At 45.6% G+C, this 22,441-nt stretch overlaps 1 protein-coding gene across 3 annotated transcripts; it reads left to right on the top strand.

The window, feature by feature from the left end:
• Positions 60-21,777, top strand: DSTYK (dual serine/threonine and tyrosine protein kinase). Of its 3 annotated transcripts, XM_021377306.1 has the most exons (14): positions 60-434; positions 3,425-3,568; positions 5,996-6,381; positions 11,459-12,122; positions 14,066-14,340; positions 14,696-14,779; positions 15,362-15,538; positions 15,789-15,918; positions 16,187-16,343; positions 17,058-17,190; positions 17,496-17,609; positions 18,069-18,183; positions 18,535-18,669; positions 19,697-21,777. In XM_021377306.1, the coding sequence occupies exons 1-14, from the start codon at positions 200-202 to the stop codon at positions 19,882-19,884; spliced, it is 2,937 nt and encodes a 978-aa protein (XP_021232981.1). In that variant the 5' UTR covers positions 60-199; the 3' UTR covers positions 19,885-21,777. The 3 variants fall into 3 exon arrangements, with proteins under 3 accessions (XP_021232981.1, XP_021232982.1, XP_021232983.1); XM_021377307.1 differs by lacking the exon at positions 3,425-3,568; XM_021377308.1 differs by lacking the exons at positions 18,069-18,183; positions 18,535-18,669; positions 19,697-21,777 and adding an exon at positions 18,184-18,481.

Here is a 22,441-nt window from a genome sequence, read left to right as displayed (position 1 = left end):
TCTGAGGCGCTGCCCCGGAGGAGGAAAGCGGCGGCGGTGGGGGTAGGGGAGGCGGGAGGGTGGGGGGGGGTGGGAGAGGAGGCCCAGCCGCCGCCGCGGGGAGCGTCGTTCTCTCCGGGAGGGGCGGACAGGCCGCAGCCTGGCGGGGCCGGAGCGTCCCCCGCGGTGGGGAGGGGATAGCGGAACGGACCCGGAGGAGATGGAGGGCGAAGGAGCCCCTTCGTGGCGGGGTGGGTCCGGGGGGCTGATCCGAGAGCTGTGCCGCTCCTTCGGTCACTACAACCGGCACCTGGCTCGGCTGCAGCACAACCTGCGCGAGACCAAGAAGTTCTTCCGCGACGTCAAATACTCCCAGGGGAACCTCTTCGCCTCGGGGGTGACGATCGGAGAGGGCTCCCCGAGCGGGGCCGGGGGCGGCGGAACTCGGGATGGCGGTGAGAGGGGACGGGCGGCGGCGGGGCCTGCGCGGGCGGGGAGGCCTTGGCGTTGGGGCCTGGTGTGTGGGGGGGGGGACCCTTGTGGAGTGGGTTGTGGGAGCGTGGGGCCTGTGTGAAGTGGGCTGTGGGGTTGGAGGGGGTAGTTTGTCGCTTGCTGCTGGGGGCTGCAGGCTGCGTTGTGGGAGGGTTAGAGGGGTTACGGGGTCAGTGTGCGTATGGAAAACTGGGGTGATGAGGAGGGTGATTTGGGAGACCTCGTTGGTTTCTACGGCTCCCTGAAAAGCGGCTGGAGTGTGGTGGGGCTTGGTCTCTTTCCACAGGTAGTGGCGATCGGACAAGAGGTGGTGGCCTTATGTTGTGCCAGGGGAGGTTCTATTGGATATTGACAGAAATTTCTTCACTAAAAGAGTGGCCAGGCATTGGCATGGGCTGCCCAGGGAAGTGCGGGAGTCCCTGTCCCTGGAGGGGTTCAGAACTGTGGAGGTGTGGCACTGAGGGATATGGGTATGGCTCTGTGGGGATGGGTCGGAGTTGGGCTTGATGATCTTAGAGGCCTTCTCCAACCTTTATAATTGTATATTTTGAGAAGGCCTGTGGGCTGCAGCATGCAGGTCAGGTGCGAGTGAGGGCTGGAAGGTGAACTGGAGCCTGTGTGGGGTTGGAAGCTGTGGGGTGGGGGCCAGCAAAGTGAGGCACCTGAGCCAGTGGCTTGCAGAATGCCCCGCATGCCTTGTGGTGTGTGTATCCTGAATAACACTCGTTTCATTCATCTTCTTGATCGTTGTCTGTTAGTGTTGACAAACATTTGTGCTGCTTGGAGACCTGCTGCCTTGTGCAGAACTTCATATTCCATAAGACTGTCTTGTGAGAAGAGTTCAGCGTGATGTTAAATATGTATAAAGATCTTCTTTATGCATTTCCAAATAGTTCATGAGTCATCTCTGCTGGCTACTTGTCCATGCTTGTCTTATGCTTACCGTTCTTATTTGAAAGTGTTGTTGAGCTCTTCTGTTGGTTTGTGTCCAAAAAGAAAGTGTTCCCAATTCTATCTTAAAAGTTCATATGGTAGCCTGCTAAAAATCTCACCTGTGTGTGTTTGTTTGTATATCTTTCAGTGACTTTAAGGAAGTAGGAACTAGCTCGTTTTGCTCTTTCTGTTGGTCTCAGTGCTCTTTGAATGGTAGCGTTCAACTGGAATTGTTCTTGTTTGGTTACTTCTTGTAAAACGATGCCAGCCAAATATCAGTTGCATGTTAAGTTTGCTTGTAGAGCTTTGCAGATGTGGGTGCATTATTAGTTGAATATTCCTGATGAGGGATACAGATTTTAGCAGATGTCCTGCCTGTTTCAGCACAGAGTGCTGAAGGCCTTCTGGTTTTCCAGCACTAACCTTGGCCTGATTTGACTTTACTGCTGCATGTGTTACCAGTTGGCCTTCAAGTATCAGACTGTGAGAAACACAGGCTGCTTTGGAACTTGCTCATGCAAACAGTAATGATGGTGTAGGCTCTGGGCTCAGGATTTCAGACAGCAGAGACTGTAGAACATTTACAACCCTTTGAAACCTAGAGCACTGATAGTGCTTATTGCCTTTGTGCCTGAGTAGTCAGCTCTGAATGGAGTTCCTTCTTTCTTGAAAGTTTTAGCTGATCTGTATGTTTTTAGTACTCTGAAACGTAATGCCTCCTTTCTCTGGTAATAAATGTTTTTCCCTTTCTAACACAGGAAGGTTATTTTAAGTGTCCGAGGATTTGTAGAACTGTTTACTCAGATTCCAGAATCATTTTTCCTAGAATTTGCCCTGCAAGTGGTTTCGAAGTGAAAGTAATGTTGACTAAACAGTTCTAAAGTCTTTTGCAGTGCTGTGCAAAACGCTGGAGCGTAAAATAGGTAGGAAATGGGAAGTGAAATGGACAGGACACTTGCTGCCTGCAGCTGAAGGAGGAAAATAAACAGTGAGTGTAAACTGAGATGTCTTGGAAACAAAACAAACGTGTGGGGGTTTGCTTTTGAGACACCCGTGAAGCCGGTGTAAGAGTGTAGGAAGGTAAGTGCCCTTTGAATCAACAGAAATCAGCAACCTAAAGCACAGCCTGGGCAGTGCTGTCTGAAGGCAGCCCCAGGGGTCTGCCAGGCTGGGCACTGGGCTCTGGCCTGCAGGTAAGCTGGGCAGCCAGGGCTGGGGAGTGAGAGAAGTGACTTGTCCCACCTGCCCCTGCTGCAGGAGGATGACAGCAGTGTTTGTCAGTGGTGGATCGTAGTGGTGCATAGTAAGGAACAGCAGCCCTGCTCTGTACAGTTTGTCTTTTCCTTCATTCTGTGCTCGAAGTAATACCACCTCTTTAACCTAAGATCCGAGGTTTTGTTTTTTTTTTTTTCCTGTGTGTATTTTGCTTTATTTCAGAAAGCAAGCTGAACTGCACCTTTTGTACAGATAACCACAGCATCCCCAGGGTTCTGGTTGGCAGCAGTGGTATCTTCTCACTGTGTGTGGGTCAGGGAAAAGCCCTGGGCTTGGTGGCCTAAAAGCTCCATGCATAAATGTGTTTTGGTGGGGGGTGAGTGTGTTAACTGAAGGTTTTAGGAGAGTCATTATCTGATGCTGTATTGACTGGGAGTATATATACTGGTTAAAATGTGACTTCTCCCCATGCTGCTGTGATCCTCAGAAGGTGAGGGCTTGCATTGTGCTGGTAGATATGTAAACATAAGGTGAGCTTTAAGACTACATAATGTGTGGAGTGGTGGTAGGGAGGCTATTTGAGAAGAATATCCTTGAATAGGTCAGGGGAGCACTGGCCAACGTGCTTTGAGTTGAGCAGAAGGTGAAGCTCGTTGCTGCAGACTATGGAGATGTTAACACTGTAAGAACTGTCTGCTGGTTTGGTCATTAGCTGCCTTTGTTCTGGAGTTAACAACACTGCTGATTGATGTGTGGTGGTTCATGTAATGGAGTGTATTAATCATAAATCATACTGTGGTCAAAGCATTCTGCAACGCATGGGCTGCCACGGAACTTGAGGAATTTGGAAGATCTCAGCGTCTGCAAGAAGTGTGGATGAAACACAACAGAAAGACAAATGAGACTGGGAATACAGGAGGGGATGGGTCAACGCTGAGGGCTTCTGCAGGTATGGGAAATTCAACCTTAGCTTGTTTTCCCAAGGGTTGGTTTGAATTCTGAGCTGAGTTCTGGTGAGAGACCTCCTTGTTTGTGGACAGGCCGCCTTTCATCGCGGGGAGCTCAATGGGAGGCACGCGCTTAGGGACTCCCCTGCAGCCTTATTTTTGAAGTGCTTATCACATGTCTCCGAATGACACGGTTTCTGTCACGGACAGGACAGGAGGGGCTCACATAGAGATGGGAACATGGCTGCATCTCCTCAGTACGTCCTAAATCTGCTTTTTGTTAGGTCAGCACCACGGGAGGTTGTATTTTTTTCCCCTAGATTAGTGGCACCACCTACTAGGTACAGTATGAATCTCTTTACTGTATGTCTTGTTTTCATATGCAGAATTAGCAATATGTTCTGTGCAATACAGAATCACAGGCAATTGCTCCATGACTGTAACTTGCTCCAAGTTTGAGACCTTGAAGTCTCTGAGGGTGACAGTGTCAAACATCACACATCCATTACTGATTCTGATGCAGTAAACTTACTTGATGAATACTATCACAGGGTGGTTGTGTGCGTGAAGAGAAGGAAGAGATGTGGCATTTATCCATTCTGTGCTGCAGTAATTTCAGCTGAACCGCTGGATTTCAGTCATCTCGTTGGTATTAAGTGCACGTAAATGCAGAGGCTGCCCAGGGCAAGGAGTGGGTGAAATCTGCCTGTTCTTTCTAAAAGCCAGTGTAAAGAAGGTTTCATGGCTTATGCAACTCCTGAATTGTGTTTTCATGAAAACTGAAGAGCAAGCTTGCATCCCAGCTGAAATTACAGGACGTGTCACTGGATCAAAGGAATTCTTATCTTGTAGATGAAGGCATAGATGTGCTACATATGGGTTTTCTCTGACTTTTCTTTTATGGACTGCTAGACTCTGCCCTCCGGTCACTGATGTGTGGTCACTCTGCTCTGGTTATGTGTATTGAAAGGCTTGTTTATGAGAGCTGCTAAAGAGTCAGACTTCAACAAGTGATGCCTCTGTACCCTTTTACAGGATTTCCTTGTCATGTCAGAGCACTCACTGTAAGGCCACCTGAGTTTGCGTGGTCTCCAGGCTCTCGGCTTATGGGGCTCCAAATTTAGATTATTTTCACGGAGTGGGAAGCCATCAAAATGAGGTCTGGAATAACTGTTGGCTTTCATTTGGTTAGCCATATTGAGGAAGTATCTTGGTATATCAAAGTGTCTTTGTTTTCTTGGGTCTGGAGATGCTGAAACAATGTTGGGTGCCGGAACATGACTCATTACAGTTCTTTTAATAGCCCTGGTGAAACAGGACCTTGCCCTACAAAATCCCCGCTGGTGCTTCTCTGCTGTGTCGTGTGAGGCTAACTTCACCCTGTTCTTGTCACATTGTCTAATCTCAGGGCAGTCATCCTTGTTGGTAGCTCTCAAATTTGCCTGTTGTGTGTAGGACTGTCTAAATTTGCTGTTTTGTTTTTTGGGTGCCATCTGCCTTCAGGTCTGGAAGAGTGAGGCCAGCTCTTTGGCTGGGTGGAGCATCAGCTGGCTGGAACTCGTGAGACCGAAGGGCAGCAGATGGGGAATTTGTTTGTATCTGTTTTTTTTTGGTACAGCCAGAATTGTTCTGTTGCTATGTGTAAGGTAACGCAAAGCTGCTTAAGCTTCAGCTTAGATGACTGAGCATGAGAAAAGCTGCATTTAGTACTTCTAAAAGAATTCAGAAGCTAAATTCAATAGTGAGACTGTGTTCTCCAGCATTAATGGAGTAAGGCAAATGCAAGGAGTTGCACCATCACGGGCTAAGAATTCAAACAGCTTGGTTAGTGGGCTGTTGTTGTAGGGATGCTTCCAATGGCAGATGGGGAAGGAGAGTGATTCCAGGGAGTTCTGGCTGCTCTGCAGGAGATATTCAGCAGTTTCCTTTTGCAGCAAAAACATTGTTTGTGAAATTGGTAAGAATATCTGGCAAGCTGACTGCTTTAGTTCAGCTATATAGATGACTCCCTTTGGATGAAAGGAAAGATGTGCATTGTTAGTGCAGTCAGAGGAACGCATCTGTTGCTTAATGTGTTTTAGACTGCAGTGTTCTATACTGCAGATGAAGTTAGCCCTTTGGTTGTTTCAGCCTTGATAACGGTTTCCTCTTCACTTTTAGGATCTACCATTCATCTTCCACTACTCTGTTCAAGAGAGCTGGGTAAACACTTCTAGGGTGATAGCTGGGGAGAGCAGTAGCAGTAGCAGTTTGAAAGTGCCAAACTGCTGATGTTAGCTCCGGGATACAAAAGCAAATGCTTGGTGTTGTGTGGGTTTCTTGGCCGGCTGCGGGGCAGCGATGTCTGAATGTTAGTGTTCAGCTGGCTGAGAGGTATGAGACTTGCTGTTCAGTCAACCTGTTCTAACGCAGCCTGTCCTCAATTTCAGGGCAGAACTTCATTTCCTTCCCTCGCCATGAGGAAGAACACCTCCAGCAGACTGTAAGCTGGCACCCTTGCCTCCTGATTCTTGGCCAGAACTGTAATGCCAAGTGCCAGCTACTCAACATCCTGCTGGGCGAGAAGCTGCTCCCCACCACCAAAATCAGCAGCGAGGAGAACTGCAAGCGGCGGCGGATCCGTTTCACGCATGGGACACAAACACGGGTTAGTCTAGCGCTTCCTGAGCAATACGAACTGGTCCATATGATGGCAGCCCACCGAGGGCACTGGGACACCATCCCTGAGGAGGACTTAGAAATCCGTGGGGACAGCGAAGATCCTGCTCACCGCATAGCGGAGCTGGAGGTCGTGCTGCCGTACTCGCTGCTAAAGGTAACCAGGTGTCCGTGCACCATTGTCCATAGGATGCAGTCAAATTTAGTCTGTCATAAAACCATCAGTTCAATTTGGTGATGTCAGTGTCACACCTCGAGTTGGAGGTGTTAGGAACAAGGAGGTGGGAGCCTGCTTGCAGTGCTACGTCTGCCATTGCTTGAGCCTCTCCTTGTCACCTACCTTTCACTTACCCATAAGACATGCTCCTGGCCTGGGTCTGTTGTTGTTTGCTGTTTAGCAAATAGCTTTAAAGATGAGAGTTGAATGTCTCACCTTTTTATAGCTTCCATGAGCTTGCTTTGAAGTGCCAATCTGATATCGAGCTGCTTTTACTGCAGTGTAGTATATGTGGAGCATTGTGTTTTGGCAATCAAACATCCGTAGTAGATTATGTATTCTCAAATGTAAATTGCTTAAGTGCAAAGAATCTGATCTGTGTTCATGCAGGTAAGAGTATAAACGTTGTTGTTGAGACGTTTTACAAACCCAGTCTGCAGCTAAAGTGAAGCCTACCCTAATTACGCCAGCCAAGGCAGTGCTGTGTTGTGGGGTGTTTGTGGCTTCCCATACCCACTGAAAGAACAGAAGTGATATTTGTAGATTGTACTTGAGGCATCACCACCTTCCTGAAGAGCACCAGATCAGGTGCTGCAAAGTAAATGCCTGTTCTGGTTCTGCATGTAGAATCCTGCCTTGCTGTTGCGTATGGAGTATTTAGCTTTACATTTATTTTAGTTGTGTATGTTTTTATATGTGTCACTTTAGCCACGCTGCAGTTTACAACCCTCTCTACACTTATGTTTCTCATATGAGTGACAAAGATCCCTCTGTCTAGCTTTGGTTATATTTAGGACACTCAGATGAAAACAGCTACTCAGATTTATTTGAAAAGGGTTGGTGAAATAAAACCCTCTTCCAACAGAAGGAGAGCGAGGGTGAATCAGAGCAAGCCTCAAGACTGAGTCAAAAGACTCCTTACATAAGTTTGAGGGGCTGAAAAAAAGAACAAAAATATTTTTTAAGGCTGATAGGAGGAGGTAGGTGTTTCAGCAGCAAAATGGGCCAGGGATGATAGCTCCCTGATAACTTACTGGGGTCTAATATCCCAGAGAGAGACTTGCCTTTTTCAGCCCTCTAGCTAATGTGTATTTTCCAGGTCTGCCTTGCATGCACTAAGACAACGGAGTTTAAAAAACAAAGCCAACAACCGACACAAGAACAGCTAGTCAAGGACACTGCTTCTGTAAACGGTGGATCTGATGTCTGGAATAGTAATGGATGAGGCTTTTTGGATATTATCCAAAACTGTGTCTGCAGAACTATTCTGAAAGAGCTTCTGCTTTTTATTAGCTGTGAAATAAGACTAGTAGCCTAATCACATTGGCATGCTTGACAATAACTGATATTCAGTACAGATCTTAAGGATTTAGCTTTGCACAGAAACTGGAATTTGGTGTCTGGCCACCTTTTTGGGCAAAGAGGACGGAAATCAATCTGAATTTTACCCCCACCTGTTACCTAGAATTCCCCAGCATCTCTTATGACGAGACTTAATTGCACAGGCTGGCTTGGCCACCTAGATTCCATGCTGCCGTGTTGTGCATCCACTTAGTGCTGAATCATGGTGCAGATGCTTGCTAAATCAGATCTCATTAACCATTGCTCTGGTAAAGAAAGGTTAAGTTATTTGTGAGTTGAGTGCCCAAATGTATATTTTGTCCTTTATGATACATTGAGTATGAATGCGTGCTGCTATATAATACTGCACTGTGAATGTAGCACCCTGAGTTTATTCTGCTTTATAACGTCTCGATACCTGGAAGCTCTTCTGTGTTACTGAAGGATGTCTTCATAAATCACAGGAAAAAAGGGGGTGAGGAGGAGGGAACTGAAAACTTCATTTCCTTGGGTTGTCTTCTGTGCAAATGCTGTGCTGTGCTAATAGGTTTGTGAACATGCTTTTTTTTTTGTAAGTGAGCAGGGAAGGAAAGCATGGGAAAGGTGCTGTGCTCCTTGGGGATCACTGTGGTCGGGAATGCATCTAGGTCATGGAGACTAATCCATCAAGCCAGACAGATTATTAGATTTACAGTGGAAGCAAACAGTTGGCTCTTTCTCTAAATCTTATCAGTTGTGCCTAAAAGCCCAAACAGACTTCTCTGAAGTATTGGTTTTCATCTGGATGGTACGGCCGAATGAGAGGAGGGTAGCCAAGCTGAAAGCTTCCTTTTCATGCCTTCATTTTGCTTTGTGCTTTCAGTCTCGGGCTGGGAGGCTTTAGCCAGGGCTTGAAGAGAGAGAGGAAATTTCAGCCGTTCCAACAAAGCTGGAAAATGAATTAAAAAGTGCAGGATGGTTTTGTGAACTGCGGCAGAAGAACCGAATTTGAGTTTTTTTGTTGCTTTTCTGAAGGTACTGTAGCAATGATTCAGGCCATACTAATGGGTAGTTGTTAAAGTAGGAAAGAATGTGGTTACATAGCTATGGGGCTGTAATTTTTGAGCACATCCTGCTTAAAATTTGGAAGAATGTGCCCTGATCTCCTCCTTGAGAGCATTTTTAATGTGTTGGGCTGTGGCATTAATACAGAAACACGAAAAGCTTCTGTGTTGGCTGTGTTCCTTCCACGCAGCCTGGGATTACTTTGGGGTGTGCTGAGGTGCTCCTGCCATGTGCCAGCATGAAGTTCCTGAAGTCACCTTCCTCTGTCTGGAATAACTGAGGGCAGAAGATCCTGAATACACCAGCAGCGTGAAGTTATCCTTCCCTCTGTGTGAGATCTGTTCTCTGTTTCTAGGTTTGCTGGCTTAGCCGTGTATCTCTTATAGGGAGAAGATACCGTGGCCAAAAAAAGAACATTCCTGCTCAGACTTGTTGCACGTGTCTGTCTTGCAGGTTTTCTTGGGTTGGCTCTTCCAGCAAAGGTTTAAAAAAACAAAACAAAAAACCAACACAACGCCAACAAAAAAGCCAAATCCTAAATAGAATCTTAACGGTCTGGAAGTACCTCAGGTCAATAAAGAGGCTGAAATTACCTCTCACGTAATAAATGTGGTAGCTGTTGGACTGCAATGATTCCCTGACTCCTTTTGGAAGGCGCAGCATTCAGAAGGGCTCAGCATGAACACATCATCTGCCTGGTGTAGGAGCTGGGGTGAAAATCTGGCTAAATGGGGCTAGCTTCTCAGCACCTCGGTTAATCAAACAAGCCGTGATTAAACCTCCCGCAGCTGAGCAAAGCAGGACAAGATCCTCCTGGGATATAGCAAATAAATTCTTCTTAAGAGGTTTGGAAATGAGGAATGATCTGGTGACTTCAGCTTAGTAGGGTGGCACGCTTCAGCGGTCCTTCAGTGCGTTCTGTGAGACTCAACCTGTCCCGTTGTAGGCCAAGGCCTCCTTCATTCTGGGTTTTATTTCTATTCCTGGGATGTGGGGGCCGTGTTCACCCTGGCACTGCAGGTCTGAGTCTGTACATGTACACACAGGGGGTCTACCCAGTGTTTTTCTGAAGCTGCTGCCTTGCTATTGACACCTGCACCTGCTGAATTGTGCTGCACGTGAAGTGGAATGGCTGCAACTCTGTGTACTCGGAGTGCTGAGTAGGAGGCTGACGTTTTAAAAAGGGCCTTTTGGATAAGAGAAATGTGAATGAAGTTACTTGACAGCAATCTCATGCCTACAGCTCCGTCAGTCAGAAGCGTTCAGCTTCAGGAATGCGACCTCGTGAGAACCTGCTGAGGAATTTCAGGAATCCAGTGCGAGTCACAGGTTGTCCCATGTGGGAGACTTGGTCCCCAGTGATACAAGGCTGCATGGGCACTGTCTAAGCTTCTGTAGGGCATTAATTTAGTAATAATAAAAAAAATGTTGCTAACGTTCCTTGGAAAAGCCCGTGATGCCTCTACGGGAACAGAAGGCCCAGTTGCTCAGGCTGTGCTCTGCACTGTGTTGGTTTTCTCCCTGTCTCCTAGAGACAGCGCTGGCTTCCTCCTTTGTTTGTGGCTGGCTGAGTCATGTCCTGGTGAGCATCACCACCGCGTCGCATCCCGCTCTGCTCCAGCCCTGTGCTAGGCAGATGTGAGCAGCCCAGAGTCCCATCACCATAATGACTTCCTGTTATCACTGGGAGTAAGGGGTAGATGCGGTCAGGTCGTTCATCTTATTAACTCTGGTGGAGGGAAAAACGCTGGAAGAATTCTTAATTAGAGCCCGTTGTTGTGAGCTGGGAGGGAAGGTGGCACTTCAATTTGTCTTCCATTCAAAGCCTTCGACGTTTCTTTCCTTTAGAAGTCAAGTCACACGCACAAAATTCTAACGCTGTTCTCGGATGCTCGCAGGTGAACATGTTCTCCCTTTGTGAGGGAAGGAAGCGGGCTTTAAAAACAGCCTTTTTTTTTAGTGAAATTAGTGAGTGTCAGCAGGAGCACGTGACCAAAGCAGTAGAACTCTAGGCAGTAAGGAAATAAATAAAATCTCTTAGGTATTGGATAGATTTGAAGGATGCTGTAAGTAAACTTATTGCAACCATCTGTTCCTCCTCCCCATCCTCTGGCTGCAAACTCTTTGCAATAGGTTGTTGTGCTGCCCTAGTCTTGGCAGCAGTGGGTAGTGTAGTGCTTCCTGCTATTGGAAGCTACACCGAGAATTGACAGCATGAATATCTCCTGAAAGAGCTGCAGATCACCTAAACATCAGTGGGAGGCTGGGGGTGTATTTACTGGGGGAGGCTGCTGCAAAATGGAAAAGGCACAACACTAGAGGATAACTGCTATTCTGTGATAGTGGTTCCCTGGGAAACTTGTTGTAAGTTTTGTTCTGGATCAGGCTAAAACTCAGGCACTTGGTGCAAAATAAGAGTTTTGGAGTCAGTGGGCGTTGATTGATTCCTGGCTGCGTCCCTGCTGCTGTGCAGTCATTGGCATTACAGGTGGGCTTGGTGCTGTGTAACTCTTCTAAAGGGTGCACGTGTTTCTGTTTTGCACTTTATGGATGAATTACAGCGCATTCTTGCCTCGTTACTGCTAAAAATGATCTGTATGCAACTCTCTTTTTCCACCTTCTTCCTTGTTAGGAGGTGGATGTCGTGGTAGCGCCGTGTCGTGGATTCCAGTCTGCTGAAGCCACCTTGGGAGAGTACATGAACCAGGTCTTGCTTGTTGTCATCTTTGCCATCAGCGAGGCCGAACTTTCATCATCAGATGAGAACGAACTGCGTGAAATCAAAGAGAAATTCTCTTTGCCCATTTTCTTCTTCAAGGTGCCGGAGTCGGGAGTTGAGCTGATCTCTCCCAAAAAAACTGATAACGAAAAGTCCTCTCTTTACTGCCAGCTGATGGACTTGGAGTACCTGAGTACCAACCACTGCAGCTGCGGGGCTCCCAGCCCCGACGCCGATGCCCAGAGCATGCTGGTGGAGCAGCTGGAGAAGCTCCGTCTCCTAAGCACTTTTTCCAGGCAGGTGCTGCAGAAGCATCTCGTGGAAGCAGCCACCAGTTTAAACGAGGTTCACTGCCGCTGCCTCAACATCTTCATCAACCAGGCCTTCGACATGCAGCGGGACCTGCAGATCACCCCCAAGAGGCTGGAGTACACCCGCAGGAAGGAGAACGAGCTCTATGAGTCTCTGATGAACATTGCCAACCGCAAACAGGAGGAGATGAAGGACATGATCATAGAGACTCTTAGCAATATGAAAGAGGAGCTCTTGGAAGATGCTGCTAATATGGAATTCAAAGGTAACTACTGGCAGGAGGGCGATGGGGACGAAGTGGTTGGGGATGTTAATCAAAGGGGATGGAGTAACTGTTGCTATCTGCTGTGGGTTAATTGATAAGAGTCTAGGCTTTGCAAGCCAATTCAGACCTAGTACACAAAGGATTGATTTCTGTAGTCTCTCCTGAGCGGAAAGCACTGCTCTTAAATTTGAGGCTTGAAAATATTAAGTCTTGCATTTCTTATAAATCAAACACTTTTCCATTCTAGCTTGCTGGGTAGGATATCTTTTTTGCTTTAATTCCCTGTTCTGCAGAAGAAGAAAATGTCTCCACTTCAGAAAGTGTGTTGGGACTTGGGAATAGATCTATCCTAAGATAAAAAGTTGAATTATAACATTGAAGTCTTGATTTTTGTTGGTTTTGCTTGATTTCTCAAAGAGATCTGCATTAGACTTTGGAGTATAAAGCCTCCTGAAGTGAAACCCTTTCAAATAGGGAAGGTTTTCCTTCAAAAAAAAACTTCAATGTGTTGTTCTCCTGAGGCTGTACTTGGCCTTTGGTGTGTGGTTTTGGGAAATGTGGCAGTTCTCACTGCATCTTCTGGCACCAGAGTGTCCAGGAAAGCAGAAGCTGGGGGAACACAGACATATGTAAGCTGTGTGAGGGGTGAGGTGCTATCCAGATCTTGTCTGCAGGAATACAGGGCTTGTCATAAACTTCAAAGGGACAATTTGTAGATTGATGCTCTGCAGCTTTTTTTCCTCTTCTGCTTACCGAGCATGGGCTTAACATAAAAAATCATTTCTCTTCAAAGGAAAAGCAGTTCACTGAGCTGATAGGGAAAGAGATTTTTACTCAAAGTCAAAAATAACTCTAGGCTACTGACTTAGAATTTATTTGAGCGATCTGATGAGGTGTGAGAGGCCAAAACTCTAGATAACTTTGTTTTGACTTATTTTCTCTGAATTTCAAACTGGAATGTCATATCCCAGGAGGAAGAAGAGAAATGAAGAATTGTTAATCCTGCAGGTTAGGATCTGGATATGTGTGCTTCTGGAGGTGGGAAATGGATAAGATCTTCCCTGTTTCTCAAAATGTTTGCTTTGCAGTGCTCATGTGAAAATGTCCTCCTCAAAGAGCATGTTCTGACTGCAGCATGAGGTGATTTGCATTCTGGGAGGAACAAAAAGCATATGCTAAATGTCCAGGGTCTTAATTTTATCTGTTTAATGCTGCTATTACTCCATGGAGGGGCAATAATCATTTCTGGTATTGTTTGTCCCCTTAGAAGAGATACCCACCTATACAGAATTCAACATGCTTGTTTACACACACAAATGAACAACAGTGGCCATCGCTTAGAGGTGTAGCATCTTGTTGGCTTTCAGTATTTGCAGTGATATCTTAGAAGGAGAACAGTGTTACTTTGAGCAGCTAATGCCATCTGCTGATCACTGATTGGTTTTTAGTCTAGACTGTTGGCCAAAATCCAGAGACAAATCTTCTGCTCCTGCTCGTAACATAATGCTGTTCAGCCTGGTTACGGTGCCTGGATGGTGATTGCTCTGTATTTGTTTAAAAATACCAAGTGCTGATCAATCTTTTCAAGGTTAGAGGGGGGGGGGGGAAACATCATGTAACCACTATTATGTGTTTAACATCTAATATCCAGCAGTGCTTATTGCTTGCAGAGTGGCTTGGAAGAGTTTCCTGACTTGTATTTCTCCGTTGTTTCTTTGTATAACTTGATATGCTGCTGGCTTCAGGTTGCTTTATCTGGGTCTGAAGCAAATGCTGTACTTCTGTAGGAGCAGAACAGTGGAAGTACCTTAGGAGCAGAAGCTGTCTGGAGTGCTGTTGTGCTGTAGCTCTCTTGCAAAACATTTGCAGCAGCTCTCTGTAGCCCTTGTTGCAACGGTGACGTGTTGAGTACAAAAGATGCCTCTTTCTTTTCTTCCATGCAGATATCATAATTCCTGAGAATGGGGAACCTGTTAGCTCCAAGGACATAAAGTGTTGTATTAAACAAATTCAGGAACTGATTATTTCTCGGTTAAACCAAGCAGTTGCCAACAAGTTAATTAGTTCAGTGGACTATCTGCGAGAGAGCTTCGTAGGGACTCTGGAGAGATGCCTGAAGAGCCTGGAGGAGTCCTGGGAGGTTTCAGTACACCCCGCCAGGAGTTTGGAGAAGTCAAAGGATGTTTCTGTACACATCACAAGCAATTATCTCAAGCAGGTAAGGTGGCTTAGATGGCTAACTAGAACACCAGGATATTCTAATTTCTTTTACTCTGACACAGCATGGGTGAGAGGAAATGGAGAGATTAGAGGAACGCATCTTTGTGGTGCATGCTGGGGTCTGGTGTTATTAAGGGAGATGCTAAAGCTTGGGAACAGTTTGATTCTTAAATTGTCACTGGCAGGCCTAGCACTTACCCTTCTTAAATCTGTATAAAGTAATCACATTGCAGCCCAGAAACACTTAAGATCTTAATACAAAATAGTGATTTGAACCAAGTGAATTCCATCCTTTATTTTCTCATTTTATTGTGAGCGTGGCTTGCAAAGTTCATCTTTCCCTTGCTTTCCAGATCCTGAATGCAGCCTATCATGTTGAAGTCACATTCCACTCTGGCTCAACAGTAACCAGGATGCTGTGGGAACAGATCAAACAAGTATGGGCATCTCTATTACTCTTAGTAGGCGTTACTGTGTAGTGAAATGTTTTTTTGCAGCAAAATACTTGAATGCTTCTGGCTGCCCTCTATATTTAGACTTTGGGCATGTGCCTTGGAAAGCTATTGCTTTCTCTCTGCACTGTGTGTATAGTTTATTCCTGGGAATGCTAATATTTAGTTTAAAGCAAATGCCTCTTTAATATTTTTTTTTCCTTCTGTTCTGAAACAGCAAAGGAATGAAGAGTATTCTGAAACTTGTGCTGTTGATATTTTGGATCATTGCTTTTGCTTGTGTTTCTCATCTGTTTTGTAATGTCTCGATTCAATACACTGTTCTCCCTCTAAGCAGGCTAGGCTGCCTTGGGTCTTTGTTTTAGATTTGTCTTAAAGCATGCATCTTCCACAATTCCCTGCTCTAATAGCTGTTAGACCTTTACTGTCTTCTCTCTCTTGAGTTCCTTGTATGGATGACTGAGAGGAATGTGAGTTTTCCCCATACAGTTGTAACATGGACTGAGTGGTAACAAATCTTCAGATTCATTTTGCTTATTTTTGTTTCCTTTTTTTTTTTTTTACTAGATAATCCAGCGGATTACATGGGTCAGCCCACCTGCCATCACCAGTGACTGGAAGAGGAAAGTTGCTCAGGATGCTATTGAGAGCCTCAGTGCATCCAAGTTAGCCAAGAGCATTTGCAGCCAGTTCCGGACCAGGCTAAACAGCTCCCATGAGGCATTTGCAGCTTCTCTGCGGCAGGTGAGTGTGAGGAGCTGTGAAGGAGAGCTTTCCAAGGATGGCATTGCACAAAACAAGAAGATTTTTAATTGCTGAAAGAGTAGTTTATGCAGTTAACGCTGCTGTTCTCTAGGTGAAGGTGGTAGAGCTGATGCGAGTGTCCTAACGCAAGATCCTATTTTTATAGATGCTTTAAGGAGGATCCTCGACCCCATTGCACTGGGGCTTTAGACCGTGCAGGATGACAGTGTAGGTGTGCTATCTCTTACAGTTAGAAGATGGCCATTCTGGCAGGCTGGAGAAAACAGAAGACCTGTGGCTGAAGGTGCGGAAAGATCATGCCCCTCGGCTAGCACGACTCTCGCTGGAGAGCAGGTCCCTCCAGGATGTGCTGTTGCATGGTGAGCAGTGTGCTTGATGTTCTGTGTTCTGTTCTGTGCCTTCCTACTTCAGAAGCAGTCAGTGGGTGTAAAGGGGTGGGAGGCATGTTTTGCTTTGCACTGAACTACTTCAAGTGAGCCTCCATCTGACACGTACCGAGTACCTTGAACTGTGCAGCTCCTAGCCTGTGAAAAGCTCTGGACTGCCAGCCTGAGAGCATACCTTGCATGTAGTAGGAAGGAGTAAACATGCTTTGATTTCTAATTAAAAGGACATTATGCCTTACAGGCAAACCAAAGTTGGGCCGTGAGCTGGGCCGAGGACAGTATGGCGTGGTCTATCTGTGTGACAGCTGGGGAGGGCATTTCCCCTGTGCACTGAAATCCGTTGTTCCTCCAGATGAGAAGCACTGGAATGACCTTGCACTTGAGTTTCACTATATGAGGTATGTTTCACAGGTGCTTTTCTCATTCCATGTGGATGTCCTCAAATCCACTGCTGCAAACAACTGCTGTTTGCATAGGTAGAATCCTGTTTGCTATTCTTCCACTTTGCACTCAGTGCACTGACCTCATGAAATGCTAAGCTGCAGTGTCTAGCAGATGCAAGGCAGCTTTTCAGTGTCTATGCAAGAATGTGACAGGCACAGAATGGTGGGCAGGCAAGCTCTTTCCTGTCTTAATCTGATTCCCTGATATCTGCACTGTTCAAGTGCTTGCTGATTTTCAGAGTTAATTAGAATTAATGAGGTATGATAGCAAGCAGTTCTTTCTCCCGATTTCTGGTGTTGAATCAGTCCTCCTTTGCCAGTCTTTGTCCTCTCTGAAGTAACTGACCTGCTCTTCAGTTCTTAGCTGCAGGCAGGTGCTGCAGTAGAGACGGCAGAGATACTACAGTATTTCTTTGGTACTGTAAGTGTTAATAGGCTTTCTTAAATTTAATTAGATCGCATGGCAGTATACTGTTACAGTCCTCAGAACTGTGGGGTACCGTGAACATTATCCACGTGGCACATGAATTGCATGTGCATAACTGTATCTTACTTCTGTAGTACTGCAGTTGCAGCTGTTGGTCGCTTTCCCGTTAGAAGGTGAGGCTTGGCCTGGGGTGGAGGGAAGGGTGTAGGAGTGACCACCTTTCTGTGCCCAACTTCCTCTAGGTCTCTACAGACACACGAGCGGCTCGTGCATCTCCATGGCTCTGTGATAGATTATGGCTATGGAGGAGGTTCCAGCATTGCTGTCCTACTGATAATGGAACGGTTGCACAGAGACCTCTATACAGGACTAAAGGTAACAGCGATCTGTGTATGTGTGTCTTTTTATGTATACGTTCATAAAAGCGTGATGTGGCTACAGCAGCGTGCTTACTGGTGGTGAACAAGACTACTGGTGCTCAGCCTATTAAAAGTATTGCACTGGGAGAGTACTAAGAGCAGCTCCTGTTGTTTCTGCTGCTTGGTGAATTTTTTTATTTTTTTTTCAAGAGGATGATCTTGCAAGAGTTGAAGGAAGTGGATTTCGGTATTTTCTTGGTAAATAAGAGTAAGCATAACTTCCTCTTGTAGGAATTAAGTCTGTGCGTGTTTGTTCTGCAGGCTGGGCTAGAATTAGAAACGCGGTTACAGATTGCCTTGGATGTGGTTGAAGGAATCCGTTATCTTCACAGTCAGGGACTTGTGCACCGGGATATCAAACTTAAGAATGTCTTGGTAAGGAAAACTTTTGTCTGACTAATTCCCAAGTCTTTTTTGACTCCTTTTAAGTGGGAGGGGAAGCATGCTATAAATATCATAGCTTACTTTATACAGAATCTTCTAACTTGTGATATCATTAGCAACAACTGGCCTTGCAGCAGGGTTTCCCTACTTCAATTTCAGTCAGTACAGGGGAAAGGGAGCGGTGGAGTCTCATCTCCTGAAGGTATGGAGCAGGAGCTAGCAGTAGGACTTCCATTTCTTAGCCTTATTAAACCCCAACCACGCCCTGTAGAAGACAAGTGAAGGCATGTTTCATTGCTGAGCTTACCTAGGTAATGTTCCTGAGCAGCCGAGCAACCAGGGAAGCTTACTTCAATCCTTCAAACACCACTTAAAACCATCATATTTAGAAAGCAGTAATAAAACCGAGGATTGTGATTGTCAGCTGCCTGTGTGTCAATTCCTCTACAGCTTGACAAAAAGAATCGAGCCAAAATCACTGACCTGGGGTTCTGCAAACCAGAAGCCATGATGTCTGGCAGTATTGTAGGCACACCCATTCATATGGCTCCCGAACTTTTTACAGGTATGCTTGCTGACTGAATCCACTACTGTCTGACTCTGGCTTGAATTTCGAAGGCCATGACGCTGAACTAATATATCAACTTCCTCATGAAGGGAAAAATAATAGATTAAAAAAAATCAGAAGACTGCACACTTACAGTGCATAACACATATTGTTTTTTGCGTGTCTCAAACCTTTGCTTACATGAAAAAGGGGAGAATTGTCTGATTCAGAAGCTTTGCTAAAGTGGCTAAAACTCATGCAATTGCAAAGTTAAGTTTCATTTAATTTAGAAAATATTACTCAGGTGGCTCTCACCACTAACAATGAAATACTTGCTTGCCCTGCTGATGAAATATATTTTTGTGACAGGAAAATATGATAACTCAGTGGATGTTTATGCGTTTGGCATTCTGTTTTGGTACATTTGTTCGGGACACGTGAAGTTGCCAGAGGCTTTTGAGAGATGTGCAAGCAAAGATCACCTTTGGAACAATGTCAGAAAAGGTATGGATGGCTTATGTTGAACTCTACTGGGTGATGCTTAGTGCTTGTGTAAAATTGGAGAGGAGATGAGGAAATAATCTTTTATCCTCTTGTAACTGAAAGGTAAGAATGCCAGTGATGTTGTCATTGAGTGTTCAAAGATGGACAGTTGTCTAATTAAATTTGGACATATTCTACTGAAAATCTAACAGAAATTAGCATGGATAAAATGAACAGGCTTTCAGTTAGCTCCTGTGACACTGTGGAAGGAAGGTGGTTGTGCTAACGAACCATGTAAACCCTGTACAATGTTTATGAGGTAAGCTGGATCCCCGAATTAGCCAACCACAGCATGATCCCCTAAAGAATGCTTAATCTCCTGCAATTTCTGGAGTCCTTGATCTGTACATTCACATGTTTAATATGCAGCATGCTGGGAGAGCTGTCCTAGGGTTGGATGTTAAATGAAAGATGGGCAGTTGTTCCCCAAAATCTAAACTTAGTCTCACTTAATGCCTCTGTAGGTGTAGCACAGTACTGTATGTTGTGGTAGCTTCATCCTTAATGCTGCATCACAGTGTCAGAATGTTGTGCTACTTTGTGTCCTGAGTTGCTGTCCATATAATCTCTCCCCTTCTCATGTGAAAAAGATTAATTCAGTTGAGTGAGTTTTGTATTTGGTCAAAAGGCTGTGCTCATTGCTTCATTTCAAGAACTTGCTCCCCAAAATACCATCGTGAGTGTACTGGGGGGGAGGAGGACTTTTTTTTTATTGGGGAGAGTACTCATTTTGCTCCCAAATCATGGAGAGGAGGCTCCAGTGAAACTGAACACGTTGGCTATCCTCTGGAAAGGTGTGGACTCCTGACTGACTTCAGCAATGCTCCCAAAGCTGACTCGGGGGCGTTGCTGCAACGTAAGCCTTTATCAGTAGCGTTAGATTTCCAAGCAGTCCACTTTGGTCACTTCAACCTGCACCAAAGCAATGGACATCAGGCACGAGCTGCTGTCCTGTGTGATGGTGACTGGGTCCCTCTCTGTTTCCCAGGAGTTCGCCCAGAGCGCCTTCCCGTGTTTGACGAGGAATGCTGGCAGCTGATGGAAGCCTGCTGGGATGGAGATTCCTCCCAGCGCCCTCTCTTGGGGATTGTCCAACCTATGCTGCAGGGGATCATGGACAGGCTCTGCAAGTCGAGCTCTGAGCACCCAAATAAAGGGTTGGATGACTCTACTTGAAAAGGAAGCACAGAAGGATTTTTAATTGTGGGAGAATTCGGAACCCCTAACTCTGCAGATGGCTTCTTCAGATGCAGCTCTTTGTGGCTAACATGAGTGGGACAGGTAATAGCAACCAGAAGATTGCTCGTAGAGGTGAGACCTTGGGGATGTTCCATCTTGAGCAGCAGCCAGAGACATCTCCCCAGTACACTCCATTGATGCTAGTTACCCTGCTGCAGCTTTTATTATGGAGTTGTGCAAGTACGATGGAAAAAAAAGAAATCCACTCCCCCGAACTGAAAGGGATTTTTGCCAATCCCACACAAACACCAATCAAAGAAAAGCATCTTGTGTGTTTGGGTAGCATCTGTGTTGCTAGGAATTGATCGTGGCAGTCTTTACTGAGTAAAGTAACAGCTCTCTTCCCATTAACTGATGGTCCTCAGTGGCCTTCAGTCCACGCATAACTCTATCCCAATCACATAGAGATTGGCACCAATTACAGTGGGACCAGAGGAAAGAGAAAGTAGAGGCTTTAGGCTAGAAGGTGTTCAGAAGCTAAGAGGATCTGTATCTGTATTAGCTTCGTGCAACGCTCAAAATGTTTACATTGACAGGAGCAAAGCTTCCATGTTTTACCTAAGGGGGATTATCTACTGTTCCACTGCAGTTTAAAGACCCCAAGTTATAAGCTATTTATCTCTTATGTTCCCTTCACCTCTTAACTTCTGTAAACAAGCTCATTTCTGGTACTTTTGGTTCGTAATAGTTATCTGAATGTCTGAAGAAACCGGACCTTTTTGTTTTTCTCAGTCTTCTGGTAAAATGGAAGACTGCTCAGATTACATAATACAAAAACATAAAGTCATTACATCTAATGACTGTCCTTGGGGAAAATGCCAATTCATTTTAATTAAATTTGGGGTTTGAATTGGTTGTGAACGCAAAGACAGTTTTAAATTGTACTAACTATGACAGACTTTTTTTTTTTTTTTTAAAATAAGGTTTCTTCAGCTTTTTTTTTTTTAATTTCACGTGCTTGGTGAGAACACAGTCAAGGGAAAACAGGTCATGCATTCTTCTTCCTCAGTAGCTTGTGTGTTGTGTCCATTCATCTGATTGCTTCACTCTGGGATCTCTAATTTGGCTCTGCTGGTGCTCTTATGAAGAGGGTTGCTCTCGAATGTTCTTGCCCCTTGTCTTTTGCATTTCTGGGCAACAAGCCTATGGGGTGGAGGCTGAGATAGAAACTGCACCTTGTTTACTACATGAGGAAACAGAGTTGGCAAGTTCTCCCTAGGTTTCCTGTTCTCCCCAGCTGCATGGGATGGGCACCCGATGGCTTTGTTTCCCAGGGAAGCTGGCATACTGCATCCAGAACTGCAGGCACGTGGAATTACTGCACCTTGTTGCTGGAGTTTATTGGCTAGTACACAACAAAATTACAGGTGATAATCTGCCTGTTAAACAGCCTGAGCAATGGGAAGGGATACGTAATCCTGCAGTAGTAGTTTAGTTTAAATCTCTCCTTCTTTGTGCAATAAACAGACTTAATGCTTTTTTATATTTAAAAAAAAACCTTTTTTTTTTTTTTAACTTGCCTGCACATCTAAGCATTTTCCTGCTCTGTGATGGCATTAACAACACAGCTCTATACAGACACATCTTCTACAGGGGCAGCAGCCAAAACTGCGTGTGCAGAAGAACGAATGCTTTTCCCAACCAGAATTGCTGGGCATCACATTGCCTGGGTGCACGTTCATGCCACCCATGACACTAATAGCATTAACAGTTTTACTGTGCGTGGTGGTTATAACCTTATTTAAAACAAGGAGAGTCCAGGTCAGTCTCTTGCGATTAATAGATATAACTTGTGTAAATAAATGTACGAATAAAACTGAAATCTCTGTACATGCCATTCCAGAAACTTCTTGCACAGCTTTCCCCGTGTAGCCATTTCCAGACACTTCTCTGCTGCCTTTTCCTTGTTGTTTGCAGCTCCTTTGTCTTGTTTCCATTCGGTTTGTCTTCTTGCATGTGGAGCATCACAGCTCAGCAGGTTTTCCCAAACTTTGCACTGCTTTCTCTGCACTTTTTTCCACTGAGTAGAAAGTTCTTTCCTGAGAGGCGAGGTTTCACATAGTTGCTCTTTAAAGTGTCTTTTTTTTCCCCCCCTCCCTCCCCCCACTGTTTTATAAGAGTAAAGCGAACAAGACTAATACGAACTGTATTAAAAGATCCCGCTCCCTGTAACCACATCCACCTGTGTGGGAGGGCAGGCACAGAGCAAAAAGTGCTACCCCCACCCCATCACCCCCCTCCTGGAGCTCTGCCCTGCTCCAGGGGGAGCTCAGCCCTAGGATTTTAGAGGCAAGCTTCGTTTGCACAGCTCCCTGAGGAGTTCACATGCTCATAGGGACCCGTAAGAAGCAGCAGCAGAGGGCCAGGGGCTGAGCCTTGCTCTGCCAGCACTCAGCCTTCACTTGCAAACACTACGGGGGGAAAGGAGCTGGGAGCAAAGGCTGAGGACTGGCACGGGGCTGAGGGGCAAACCCTTCCAGCAGCGGGTTCCTCC

This window comes from Numida meleagris, chromosome 25 (assembly GCF_002078875.1).
Source record: "Numida meleagris isolate 19003 breed g44 Domestic line chromosome 25, NumMel1.0, whole genome shotgun sequence".
Classification (NCBI taxonomy): Eukaryota; Metazoa; Chordata; class Aves; order Galliformes; family Numididae; genus Numida; species Numida meleagris.
Note: the sequence above shows the minus strand (reverse complement) of the source record. Positions and strands in the feature narration are given on the sequence as shown.

Coding starts and splice junctions, on each gene's coding strand:
- DSTYK (XM_021377306.1), top strand. CDS start 200: ATGGAGGGCGAAGGAGCCCCTTCGTGGCGGGGTGGGTCCGGGGGGCTG. Junction 15,919..16,186: donor CCAGGATGTGCTGTTGCATG/GTGAGCAGTGTG, acceptor TATGCCTTACAG/GCAAACCAAAGTTGGGCCGT. Junction 16,344..17,057: donor CTTGAGTTTCACTATATGAG/GTATGTTTCACA, acceptor AACTTCCTCTAG/GTCTCTACAGACACACGAGC.